Source organism: Camelina sativa, chromosome 17 (assembly GCF_030686135.1).
Source record: "Camelina sativa cultivar CO46 ecotype springtype chromosome 17, ASM3068613v1".
NCBI classification, from domain to species: domain Eukaryota; kingdom Viridiplantae; phylum Streptophyta; class Magnoliopsida; order Brassicales; family Brassicaceae; genus Camelina; species Camelina sativa.
In genome coordinates this window covers 30,977,363-30,991,824 of record NC_141896.1, presented here as the reverse complement: position 1 = coordinate 30,991,824, position 14,462 = coordinate 30,977,363, and the positions used below count along the sequence as shown (strand labels likewise).

The window sequence follows — 14,462 nt, the reverse complement described above, 5'->3', positions numbered from 1 at the left end:
GTTAATTGGTAGTTTAAATTACCCAAGAGAAATTAGCAAGTTGACAAAAGAAATTTCTTTTTAAAGCAAAACAGTTTACTTTCACCCATACACAATTAAAGTAGTTTGACAAAAATAAATCTTACATAAGAAATTATTACCATATATGTATTATAATAATAAATATCATATTAAATAAAAATAGTAATATTTCTGGATATAATTAATTAGAAACGTCTATTTATATCTCATTTACAGCTCATATATTTTTGACAGCATTACAACTCATATCTTAATTTATATTCAATTAATTTACAATTTTGGGTGTAAATCTCCTATACATATTAATAGAGAAACACTCTCACCAAAAAGCTGAGGTGTCGCACTCACAGAACTTATGTTTTTTTTTTAATAAATAACCTTACTTCTCATTATTATTTCAATAAATATACCATTGAAATATATGAAAAATGTTTATTTCTATTAGTTTTTTAAATTAAAATATTTAATCAACTAACAAAATCTGAATATGTATTTAATTCTCAATTTCATAACCTGTTTAATTATTAAAAGTAAATTACATTTCACAAAAGTTTATAAACCTTTTATTTAATTTTTTGAAATACTGAACTTATTCTCTTATTTTGAAAAAGTCTGATGACAATTCAACTATATTTAAAAAATAATAATTGAATGAATTATCACAATAATTATAAAAATAAATTACATACCACAAACAATTTAAACTTATTCATCTATTTAACTTTTGAAAATGAAAAACTTATTCTCCAGTTAAAAAAAATTGGATAACTATTCAAGTATATTAAAAATAATTATCACAATATAATCTTCAAAATAAATAACATTTTGCAAACAATTTTAAATCTGTTCACCAATTAAATTTTTGAACAACAAAAATTTTATCTCCTATTTAAAAATTCCAATGACTATTTATATATATGTGACTCAGCAATCTTAACATGGTATCCATAGAAGACTAATGTGGCTGGAACTAATAGATTTTTGGTTAACTCAAACTTCCACATCATTAGATATATCACAATGCCAGTTAACCTCCGATGTGGCTTACATATACTAGTAGGAAACAAAAGAATAGAATTCGAGGGTGGTGAAAACAGAACCCATTACGACATACTAATGAAGAGGCTTGAGTCAAGATGACAAACAACAAATCACAAGACAAACAACTATCAGGAACCGGCTGAATTTCTGTTTGTAATAAGGATAAAACTAAATGTCACGCAAATTGTTATCCGTTTTTAATTACAGAGCACTTACAGCAGAAACTGACTTCACAATCTTGGTTACTTGGCTAATGAATGCACTGTAAATGTCTTTGTGAACTTAGAATCTTTCAGCACCCGCACAATTTTGCCCGCTTGACTGAAAAGTGCCCCTTACAGCCACTTGTGCACCCTAAATTGTACAACAGAAGCATTAATTTTATCAAGGGGACACCTCCTTTTTCCAATTATAAACCATAAAAGCACAAAGAGAGTACCATGAGACAGAAAGAACAATTACATGTGAGACATCTGCGTCTTCACATATGATAAATGCATCTTTACCACCAAGCTCGAGAGTGACAGGTGTCCATGTCTCAGCAACATTTCTTATTATCTGCAACATATTACATAAGTATAAGACCATCTCCATTGTATTTCTCTATTTTTTTCTCTAAAATAGAGTAACTCAAAAATAGAGCACTGTTTTTCTCCAATGTATTACTCTATTTTCACCTCTATAATAGAGTTAGTGTAAAAAAATAGAGGTGAGAATAGAGTTGCTCTATATATAGAGCAATCCTATTATTTTCTCTATTTTAGAGTAAAATATAGAGTAGGGTTAGAGCAAATGTTGCTCTATAATAGAGATTTGACTCTAAAATAGAATGGGGTTGGAGATGCCCTAACTCGTAATAAACTGATTAGAATGAAAAACCAAGTCTGAAGACTGTACCATCTTGCCAACAGTTGTGGATCGAACAAATATCATTTTATCAACCGACGAGACAAGAGCTTCTCCGGTTTGCAAAAACCCGAAAAGAATGTGTAAATTGATGAAATAAATTTAATACCAACATGCTAAGGAGAATTGCATAAACAAAATACACAGACCCGTTTATCACATCGACTGATTTTCAGGTGCTCCAACAGCAGCTAAAGCTGCCTGGATTATGCGGAAGTAAAAGCATTCTTTCAGAGACCTAGGAGTTGTCAGTTAATGGTAATAGATATGAATCATCAAGAGCCAAGTTGGTGTTGTCAGTTGATACCTGGATTGTGTTGTATGTTTTTCAGAAGATGATGTAAAGACTGTTGAAGTGCTAATAGAGATGGATCATCAAGAGCCAAGTTGGTGGGTTTTGGTTACTGATGGGATGGTTCCTATTAATGTTGTGAATGAAGAGCATGTGGTTGATGCTGTTGCTCACTTCTTGGCTAAATGCATTATGTCTAATCCCAAAGCTAAGGTATTGTATTCGTCTCTTAGTTCCCTTTGAGTATGTATGCAGTTTTGGAATGTTTAACTACATCAAAAATCTTAGATTTTTGACTTGGCTGCTACTTTCCATTTGCAGAAACCTGAAGAGCTTCAGAAGCGTAAGTTTTACACAACTTAATATCTCTTTCAGTTTTAGCTTTTAAATAGAGGGTTTGATATAGTAACCCTGAGTCTGTTGTTTTAGTTGTTAGTAATCACAAATGTTAGAAGAATTAGCGGTATTTAAAGGTTTCTATTTGTCACCGATCTTACCAGTAATTTTCTAGTTTGTTCATGTGGCTTTTCGACTGGCTTAATTTTGCAGTTATGGTACAAGAAGTAACAACTCTGAGCAAGGTAGGGAAGGTGGTGGATATATGGCATGCTGGGAAAATGTTCTACACACTTTCTACTTGGGGACTTGCTTTTGGAGGGTATGTTTGATTTCTGCTAATGATCTTGAGATACATTTTTATTTGAGTTAACTAAGTAGCATCTTTGGTGTTCGCTTTTCAGGTTATCCCAAGCTCGTGGTGCACTGAAGATAGCTGCTAAGGGTGTTCATGCGACTAGCAAGGTTGTTCTTAGGGCTCTCTGAAAGTTATAAGAGGTCTCTATCTAATGCGATGAAAGCGGAGATGATACTCCAACTGTCTTTGGGTTTGTCATTCTGTGTGGCTCTTTTCAAGTATTGCTTGTGTAAATAGTTTAAGTAGAGTTTGATCAATGTTGTATTTTATCTTGACGTCAAAATTTTAAAATTTGTTCTTTGATTCTCATTTATAAACGCAGACAATGTGTGAATATTGAACAAAGTTTGCAGTTACTCTACTTAGTAAAGACCAAAAATAGAACTCAAAATTTGTAAAGTGTTTGGAGATTAGAATCAATCTACGTCATAGCAGCACATTGAACAAAGTATTGTACATAAACCATCTAATTATGTTTGGAGTGGAACCGAACCATGGAAGAGTTTATGGTTTGGTCCAATCTTGACAGGACGTGTAGCTTTAGATTACAACCATATGTTATGTGGTAGTATACAAACAAAGCCTTAGCGAATGCTAAATGCTTTTCTTCGAGGTTGATGATATTGCAAGTAGCCATTGAGAGTGATCTTACCGAGAAATATTCTCATATTTGGTAACTATTAAGAGTGTGTATGATTGTAACATGTTTAGTTATGTTGAGTAATTAAGAATTAACTATTGTTCTGAAAACAGTGCTGCATAACTCAATTATAAACATTTTTATTCAGTTCAGTCTTCTTCTTGGTTAAGTTTGTGATTCACTAATAATAGTAACGAAATCTTCCAGATGCCATTTGATGTCGAAGACGAGTCTTATATGTAGTAGTAATTTAGTAATCACAAGAACTGTATCTAAATGTATCTATAAGTACAACTTGGTTTTCAATTCTTGTTTAGAAATGCAAGCACCTACGTAACATCAATCATATAGATATGTAAAAACGAAGCATCAAACAAACAATTTATTCGCCAGGAACACTTGCATGAGAGAGACCTGAAAAGGGGATTCGTATATGTCAACCAATATTTTCAAGAAAAAACAAATAATCTAATGATTACTCTTTAAGAGTATAATTGGATTTTTGCATCTAAAAATATTGAGAAGAATGGAAAAAATAAATATTTAAAAGCATCTACAATTACATATTAATCTAAACTCATAAACGAAAACATATTTATATAAAGAAGAAGAAGTTACACAAACTGTAGATTAAGAAAGGCATAAGAAAATAAAAGAATAATATAAATTTAATAAAATAAACAAAGACATGAGTGACAATGATGAGAGTTAGGCTGATTCCTAGCATCACGGGTTGGAGAAAAGGCTGACACATAAAAGAGTAACACAATATATCATTTACGTGACCCTTAAATCTTAATTCGTTTCTATTCTCACACTTTGCGCCAAATCTAATTTTAAATAGGTATCTCGTATATGTACATCTATAAAACCCGTGATGTTTTCTAGTTATGCAAAGAATCAAACATGCTTAGTTAACACAAGAACATCTTGTAAAAACGAAGATGTAACCAATATTGAAAAGAACTTCTTTTCTTATTAAGAATCACTTAAACAATCTTACAAGATATGTTTAATCAGATTTACACACAGTCAACACGACTTGCCACTGACCAATTCTTAATTTAACCAAAATCCCTAAGAACCCTAAAAGCTTTCTCGCTTAGTTCTCTAAAATTCTTCTTGAATTCTTGAACGGCCAAACAACATGTTTGGCCTAATAACACAATATATAGGAACCCTCCTATGACCTACTTTCCTAAACAAGGATAAGTCCAAATCTTCTAGTCAATATGATAATATCTTGTCCTCTAATTAACAAGCCTTCAAAAGTATTGCCACGTCATCCAATATCCGTGACTCCTCCAAGACGCGTAAACATCTTCCAGAGTCCTACAACACAGCCTTGTAGCACCAGAACGGCTTCATGCTTTCATTCTCCCCCTTTTTATCTGAATGTGACAACTCAAGCTCCAGATGTGCATATTACTAGAATCTTTCAAAACCATAAGCCTCAACCACATTCAGCCACAACATCACTATCATCACCAATATCACCATCTCATCATACTCCCCCAGCGTGAGTGCACATTCATATAAAAACAAGGATGAAGACATATATGCAGGGAGACACAACAAGCTTCCTATCATGCCTTGTACCAAAAATAATCCTCAAGAGCTTTTATAATGTTCTTAGGTTCAACCTGTGAAACAAAAAAAAATGTTGTGGCACTCCTTGAGAATTCAGCTGAACATAACGAACGGTTTGCTCAACAAATGCAACTGCAGCAGACTGATTCTTATGACCTTGCAACTGTTTAGATATAGCTAAGACTCCTGATGATTCATCATTCCAATCATTACTATTGGATCTTGTTGATTCAGTTGTGACTTTTTTTTGTACAGGTGGTTCTGCAACATGCTTCTGTAGAACCTCAGGTTCAACTCCAACATCTTCTTCAGTGATTATCTTCGAGAGATTGCAGCATAGGTTGATTTCCTCAGACTCTTTGCAACCTTGATCATACTTTGTCTCATCATTCTCGAAATTTTTATTGTACAAATCCTTTTTAGCCACCCAGACTCTAGAAAAATGAAAGGGATCAATAAAACACTTTCTTGCCATCCAAAGCTCCTTGATCTTGTTCTTAAACTTGTAACAGAAAGATCTCACATGACCACTTTTACCACAATGAAAGCATTCATAAACCCTTCGTCCTCGCTTGGATTTAGTCCAACTTTTTCGCTCACGAGAAGATATATGTTGATGTCGTGTGTTCTGGGTTGGTGCTACAGAGACCTTCTGTTGTACCACTTTTTCCAGAATACTTGACTCAGCTTCATGATTTACATTGCTCTTAACGAAACTTACTGATTTATCACGAGACAACAGCTCAACAGTCTCCTCTTTATGATAACCCAGACCTTGATGTTGAGATCCTACAATTCCCATAGATAGTATCTCATCAAGCTTCTTGCCACCATTATTCAACATCCTAATCTTCTTGTGATTCTCATTCAGCTCCCTTTCAAGGCTTGTTGATCTTTCCTTCTCCAAACCATAGAGTTCTTGAAGATTTCTCAACTTTCTCTCAAGCGACTCCTTTTCAGCAGGAAGTAGCTCCTTACAAGTTGTAACTTCAGACTTACATTCTTCTTCTAGCATATTGACCTTGGCTTCCAATTTTAGTTTTTCCTTGACAAGTAACAGCTTTTCATTACACAACTGAACCCAATTGTCATACAAAATACAATAGCTCTCTTTTGAAATTGATTCTTCATCATCATCATCTGAGCTTTCATCAGCTATATCATCACTTTTAGCACTGTATGCAAAAAGATTCAACATTCGTCCATCTTCTTCATCCCCATCACTCTCTGATTCTGAATCACTAAAGCTAACATATGCCTTATTCTTTCCTTTCACCATGTTTGGGCATTCAAATTTTAAATGTCCAATCCCTTTACATTCAAAGCACTTCATCTCCTTGCGCTTAACCATTGGACACTCAAGTTTGTAATGACCAACACCACCACATTCAAGACATTGAATCTCTTTTCTCCGATTAGCTTTTTCTTTCTCATATATATTTGGCGTAGAACAAGACCTCCCTGTAGCACTTCGATTCCAACATGCTAATTCTCGTCCCTGTCCTTTTTCAACACGCTTGAGAGCTTTTCCAAAGTTTCTTGCCATCAAGGACATGTTATCTTTTATCTCTTTCAACTGGTCGTTTGTGTCATCTACCTTGAATGCAATCCCTTTGTCATGAATTCTCTGTTCTTCAGCAACCTCCATCTCTTCTGACTTCAACATACCAACCAGATCTTCAAATCTCAAAGTATCAGTGTTTCCAGAGACTCTCATGACAGCTTTGTGTGCTGCATACTTAGATGGCAGACACCTAATTAATTTTTTAACCAACTTGGTATTCTTGTATGTTTTACCAAGATTCTTAGCTTCATTGGCAATAGAACTCATTTTAGCACTGAACTGAGAGATTGTCTCTTCTGGATCCATCCTTAGGACTTCAAATTGAGAAGCAAGCTGATCCAATCTTGTTCTTTTGACACTTGAGTTTCCTTCATGAGTCTTCTGCAGAATATCCCAAGCTTCTTTAGCTGACTCACAACCTTGAACAAGCTTAAAGTCATCATTATCAATAGCACCAAAGATAACATTAAGAGCCCTAGCATTGTATTTAGACAAGTTTTTTTCTTCCACTGTCCAGCGTGCCTTAGGTTTAGTGATATTGTCACCAGCTTCGGTTTTCTCATATGGAGGCTCCCAGCCTTCTTCAACAGCCGTCCAAGCATCCTCACCAAGATTACGGATCAACTAAACCATGCGGACCTTCCAACGACCATAGCTTTGTTCATCCAAGATCACAGCCCTTTGAAGCATCATCAACTCATTACCCGACTGCATCATTATCCCAAGATCTCAACCTGTAGCGAGTATAGAGCTCTCGTCGGTTGACTGCTCTGATACCAATTGTAAAAACGAAGATGCAGCCAATATTGAAAAGAACTTCTTTTCTTATTAAGAATCACTTAAACAATCTTACAAGATATGTTTAATCAGATTTACACACAGTCAACACGACTTGCCACTGACCAATTCTTAATCTAACCAAAATCCCTAAGAACCCTAAAAGCTTTCTCGCTTAGTTCTCTAAAATTCTTCTTGAACAGCCAAACAACATGTTTGGCCTAATAACACAATATATAGGAACCCTCCTATGACCTACTTTCCTAAACAAGGATAAGTCCAAATCTTCTAGTCAATATGATAATATTTTGTCCTCTAATTAACAAGCCTTCAAAAGTATTGCCACGTCATCCAATATCCGTGACTCCTCCAAGACGCGTAAACATCTTCCAGAGTCCTACAACACAGCCTTGTAGTACTATAACGTCTTCATGCTTTCACATCTTTCAAATAATATACTAGAACAATTTTTTTTCATTTATCATAATGACACTGGAATCTTTAAACCGGGTTCTTTATTTTACTGATTCTGCATCCTCATTTTTTACTGGGGGTCAAGTTTTTTTACAATAAAAAGAAAGAGTTTACGTTACGTGGCTCAATTCACGAGGACCTTGCAAGTTTACATCACCGATACTTTTTATAGTATATACTAGTATATATACTAGTACTAATTAATACTACAGAGAAACTTACAGCATCACCAATAATTATTGACGTTGACGAAAACCAAATTTATAAGCCTCTCTATCTAGACTACTTCATTTATTCCACATACTCCAAAACATTTTAATCTATACTTGACTTAGTTCTCTGAGCACATTTACATGATAATTACTTCATTTTCGAGAAGTTCACTTCTAATTTCAACAGTTTGTAAATCATCATGTTACTTTAAAATGTGGGTTTGAAGCAAAATGTTGACATAATGGTCTTAAATTAGCATGTTGCATTGGCCGTGCTGTAACAAAATATGTGTCTTCAGGTAATTGTGGTTTTGAAGTTGATCAAGTTCATACATATATAAATATATTAATGTAGTGTTCTGTAATGGAGTGAGCTTGTTACTTTCATGCTTCCTATTTCCAATATTCGTGTAACACAAACAATTTAACTTCAAAGGTGAACATAGAATTTAACTTTTTACTGGACATTAATTTTCGACAGTTGATATATGGGGTTTTTACTTATTTACTAGTACCATCTACTTCAAATCTAATTAAAATAAAATAATAAATTCGATAAAGTATTTGAAAATTTCATACATATTTACACAGTTCACATTTTAAACAACTAAAAATATAATTCTTACATTATCTTTCTACTTAAAAAATTCAATAACATTATTATAGAGAACAAAAATTCCCTTAATTAATACTAAAAAGATATAGATACATATAACTATATAAGTACTATTGTAGTAAAATACAAGCATTTCTTATGTTGTGATTTTACATTTAAACAGATGCAATTATATTATACATTACGTTCTAATAAGCATTTTTACAATGAGCTTAAAACAGAATTTTGTGTGGTAGGAAGTTATGTCAGAATAAATGATTCTTCACTTGTTTTGAGTCTGACAAATGAATGTAGGAAGATGCAGAAGCAAACAACTCTCTAATTTTATACACACACCCACAAATAAAATAAAATAAAAAATCTATTTTACCCTTCCACCAGTTTCCAAATCTGTAAAAATTGATAATTATTGTCCTATTCTTTTCACTACCTATATTTTTACCCTGAGTGTCTCACAACCCACAGTCACAGGGGTCATATCTCTATTGTATTACTTTATTAGTCTTGTTTAATGTTTAATGAAGAGACTGACCAAACCTTTTCTTATCGTTATGAAGTAATTTAGAAGAAAACACATGGGTTATAGAACTTAGTACCATAGAAGTATGCGTGTTTGAATTGGAATTATTATTTGACCATCTCATCGGTCAACATGTTTGAAAATATTACATTATTCGAGTACCTTTGATCAGATGTTGTCCTATTTTACATTTAAAAATATTGCATATTTCTTAATAGTGTTTACAATTAAAGAGTTCGATCTCTTTTTCAAGGCTTGTTAAAATCATAAGAAAAATAGAAGTTGTTTTAAACATGATGTGATGTTTATTTTTTCTTGTATAAACCTTAACACCAAGTTTTTATAATATTACCCAAAAATATAAAACAAAGTTTTATAAAACGAACTCATTAATTACTATCATGATGCTTACAAAATTGAAGACCCTTGTTTTGTTGCACTAAATTTTGAGGTTAGGGAATGTACAAACTTGAAGCCCTTCGGTCTTATTTGTGTGTGTGATTGGCTTGTTTAAACACCGAAAATGTGAGGAAAAAAACAAAGAAGCAAAAAAATTCCAAAGGAAATATACAAGTGTGGGACGATGATATATTGATATGGGAGAAGAGGACAAAGGAAGATATGAAAGCAAAATGTGAATGAGGTAATCTGACACATAGATGAAACCCATAAATTTACGTACGTATAAAGTTACCAAAATATACGTTTAATAGGGAAAGAGATAAGATCCTTTTTTCTCATTTTCTGGACCACCCCTATACTATAGTATTGATATGACTTTGGTGTATTGATGTATTCATGTATGATTTGATATGTGTGATTAAACGTTTCATTTCTATTGCATGAACAGCTTCGTGTTGGTTCACTTTGTTAGTGGGCAGGGCATCATACAAACCTACCGGTCAACCCCAAAACGTATAAACAAAATGATGAGACAAAAGCTAATGCAGGTTGTTAGACTTAGTATGTTAATGCAGGTTGCAATAGAGATGGGTATGTGTAACACAGTCGGAGTATGTTGATGCAACAAAGACGAGTGTGCAAAGTCTTGTTGTTCAAAAAGGAGCTGCTGCGATATGCAAGAAGAAAACTAAACATTGGACGATTCAAGCTTGGAATGAAGATGATGTGGCGTGATTCTATTGGAGACGTGAAGTTTCCTTGAATGGAGATCAATATATTTTCAAATCAAGAAAATAAAATTACGAGAATATTTGGACCTTAGGGTTTTTGTCTCGGGTATATCTAGATGGCAGCCGTGACAAAGAGAGGTTGCGCGTCTAGAGTTTATCGAGAGAGGCACACATGTGTGTGACGTTGCCCCATCAAGAAGATGAAAAGATCTTTTGATGTTTTTGTTGTGAAGCTATACTCGTCGGAGAAGACAATAGAGTAGTAGTTTCTTTTATTATAATTCTAGAAAAGAGTGGTGAATGCCATATAGCAATTGTAGGTTGCGGTCTTTTTTAGTGGATGATTTCTAGATTAGGTCTCGGGGATGTAGGTTGTTAACCGAACCTCGTTAACAAACTTTCTATGTCACTTTACATTTTGCACTTGCAAACTCGTTACACCCCCTCATCATACAAATCGATAGTTCTAGCACACATATGTTTTTACATACATATGATCTTCAATGACGATCTTCTTTGCTAACACCATGCTTGTTTCTTTTGGTAGTTGTAGTTTTGTGTTTATAACATCAAAAGATACTATTGATCAACTCTATTGTAATCGTATTGAACATCATATCGGTGAAATTGTGAATGTGACTCCTCGAAACGTACCCTTGAAAAGAGGGAAACTTGTAGAAGTTTTATAGTGTGTAATTGCTTCATATTCCAGCTATAGATGATTAGTCGTATTCATACATGCAAAAGAAAACTAAGAAAGCGGAGATTAAAACCAAACCGTTACGGTCGTCTTGAAAACATTATTTATTACAAAATTGACTAAAATATGAAAATCGAACCAAAATGTGAAAATCCAAACATTATTTATTACAAAATGGACTATTTTTCACAATAGTTGTGCTCCATTATTAAAAGGTTTGGCGACCATAAAAAAAGTGACATTGCTAAAATGGTGAATGTTGGAGTAAATGACAAAACTTTATAACAATTTTGAAGACAAACCTATTCTCTAGTTTCTAACTAGTACTTTTTAGCCCAAAAAACTTCTAACTAATAATTTCAATTCGGTTTTACTTAAATGGACATTTTAGAATTGTAAAATTTCTATACCAAATAAAACAGAACTAAACTAAACCAAACTAATATCTTACCGTATATATATAGAAAAGGTACAAAAATACTATTGTTTGGTTGCTTAAAGTTTAGCAATTAAATAACACACTTTATTGTGGGCACATGATTCACCCTTAATGCCCTGTCGCTCACTCTTTATTAGCAAAACCAATTACACCTCTCTCTCTCTCTCTCTTCTTCTTCTCTTTCACAATTTCGAGTTTTACATCAAAGCCTGTTCACTTTCTCTCTCTCTCTAGGCTCTACTATAGTCTCCTACTACCTACTTCTTCTCCCTCCCTCTCTCTTCATTTTTCACTACATAAATCTTCAACTTCCCATCACTATACTCCTCCAAAGAAAATGCAATTCTCGAGAAACTCGATCCTTAGGCAACTAAGCAGAAAAGAAGGTTGGAGGTCGGCTTCTAGAAGGTGGACTTCCGGAGATAGCTCAACGGCCTTCAACGACGACACAAGCGGTGGTGGTGGTGGTTACTCCTCAATGGAGGGTCTTTATGGGGTTTACTCTGGTGGAGACACGGCTGCAAGAACTAAGAGAGTGATGGTTGTGGTGGACGAGACTTCGAGGTCTAAGCATGCCATGATGTGGGCTTTGACTCATTTGACTAACAAAGGAGATTTGATGACTCTTCTTCATGTTGTCTCTCCTCATGATGAACCTTCTCCTTCTTTGGCTCAATCTCTTGGTTCTCTCTGCAAAGCTTGTAAACCCGAGGTACGTACTTACTAATTAAGCTTACTATTAGTTAACCAAAAATTAAACAATTAAGCTTACTATCATTATTGTTTTCACAAAGAGATGGCTTACTAAGGTTTAATTAAGCTTCCAAATTTTATAGTTTGCAATGAAGATAATTGCTATTTTTTATGTTTGGATTTTGGAAACTAGTTAGAGAAGTCATATTTGGGTTTTAATTTTTTTGGGTTTGATGGATAAGTAAGTTGTGTTGAGGTACTTGAGTATTGGATTTGGAGTAATGCATGCGTGAGAGAATCTGTCTCTGTGATGGTCATAGTGACTGATGGCTCCTCACTTTGTTTTTTGTAAAAAAGAAAAGAAAATTACTTTGGATTTAGAGAATACTTTCATCATTATTCATTCTGTAAAGTATAGCTTTTTCAGTTAGAAATGCAGCTTTTGTTCTTAGTTTAGATCTAATGTTTTTAAAACTCGCTATTAGATCTAAAGTATACTTGGTATCACAAATGTAGTTACTTAAAAAGTGTCCTTACCCATTTAAGAATACTTTAATTGGCTTTTAAAAATGGTACTTGTTCGAAAACAACTAACATATTAACATGTAATCAGGTAGAGTTTTTTGTAAGATTGATAATTTCTAAGAAAACTGTCGAGATATTTTTCTAACATTATCATTCACCATTTATTATAATTAATTACTTGAAATTCCTTGAGAGTTTTATACTATTAGTTTGGAGAAATTATTAGCAAATGTGTATACTAATTTGTGAGAACATAACTATAATAATGTAATTGTTTTGGAAAAAAGGTGGATGTGGAGGCATTGGTGATTCAAGGACCAAAGCTAGCAACAGTGTTAAGCCAAGTGAAGAAGCTTGAAGTCTCTGTGCTTGTGTTGGGTCAGAAAAAATCTGCACCACTCATCTCTTGGTGCGTCATCTCAACCGTCAGATCTCTTTCCCCATCATGATTCTCTCGTTTCAATAATTACTTACACAATTTTTTGTTGTCGTTTTGTGTGTGTGTAGCTTATGTGGACCTAGCAGATCAGAGGAGCTCGTGAATCGTTGCATCAACGGTGCAGATTGCTTGACGATTGGTGTAAGGAAACAATGCAAAGGTGTTGGTGGGTACTTGATCAACACAAGATGGCAGAAAAATTTCTGGCTTTTAGCCTGATCGCAATTCTAATCTAATTAGATATATCGTGTTAATTTGTGTTATTCTAGTTTAATAAACTCTCTATGTAGTAATCTCTTTGTTGTCTTATGTTAACATAACTTGTCTTATATGTCTTGTAAGAAACTAAAAGTTATATCTTTGTATCCCCACTACATCGGTTCCACCATATTGACATTAGTCTCCAAATTCTTGTCCCATATAGATTCAATTTTTGGACCAAGTTTCAAATCTTGTTTGGGAACAGAGTTGTTCTTGTTTCCACCATTTGGAAGTGTAAAAATATATTAATAACTTAGTACAACTAAGTTCTAATGCATCGAGAAAACCAAAGTTAGTTCATAGCCGAATAAGAGATATAATGTTGTGAGTTATTTTTTTTTTTTTTGTTTATTGGCCTAAAATATGATCAGACCTCTTATACAAAATTTGGTACAAAAAACATTTGCTAACATTTGGGGAAGACAATAAACCTATGTTTTTTTAATAAGTAAAATATTGTTTGACATGGTCATGACATATGATGTAATATAAAGAGACAAAAATAATAGAAGAAAACTAACACATGATTTCCAAAATTTTTGGTTTTGACCTGGTCATTTTCTTTCGTATACATATATGAGGAGGTGATGTAAATTTCTGAGGATGGAAAGACAACTGCTTGCTCTTCATTATATAAAGATTGGCAAACAAACTTCAGAAGTCTAATTCTAAAAATCACATATTATTATCTTCTGTTTGTTATATTTTTTCACCAACCAAAACCTAACCACTCAAACAGTACACCAAACTGCGAAACATAATCTTTTTCTCATCCTTTAAATATATGTATATACTAGATTAGGACTCGTCCGATGTGAGGTTTAGAGTTTTTAAAATAAAATTAAATTTAACAAAAAATATAAAATAAATATTTTTAGTAAGTAAAATCTATCTATAAAAATAAATTGATATACGGACTTGTCCA

General features: G+C 33.4%; 1 protein-coding gene and 1 long non-coding RNA gene across 2 annotated transcripts; both read left to right on the top strand.

Moving 5' to 3' along the window:
* Window positions 1–2,578: 2,578 nt before the first annotated feature.
* LOC104757960 (uncharacterized) lies at window positions 2,579–3,151 on the top strand. The gene is made up of 3 exons (XR_762589.3): window positions 2,579–2,603; window positions 2,810–2,918; window positions 3,001–3,151. It is a non-coding gene; the product is annotated as an uncharacterized LOC104757960 (long non-coding RNA).
* An 8,554-nt stretch (window positions 3,152–11,705) lies between these two features.
* Window positions 11,706–13,684, top strand: LOC104757959 (uncharacterized). Its single transcript, XM_010480752.3, has 3 exons — window positions 11,706–12,331; window positions 13,125–13,246; window positions 13,345–13,684. Exons 1-3 carry the CDS (start codon window positions 11,957–11,959, stop codon window positions 13,493–13,495), a joined length of 648 nt encoding a protein of 215 aa, XP_010479054.1. The 5' UTR covers window positions 11,706–11,956; the 3' UTR covers window positions 13,496–13,684.
* Window positions 13,685–14,462: the final 778 nt, after the last annotated feature.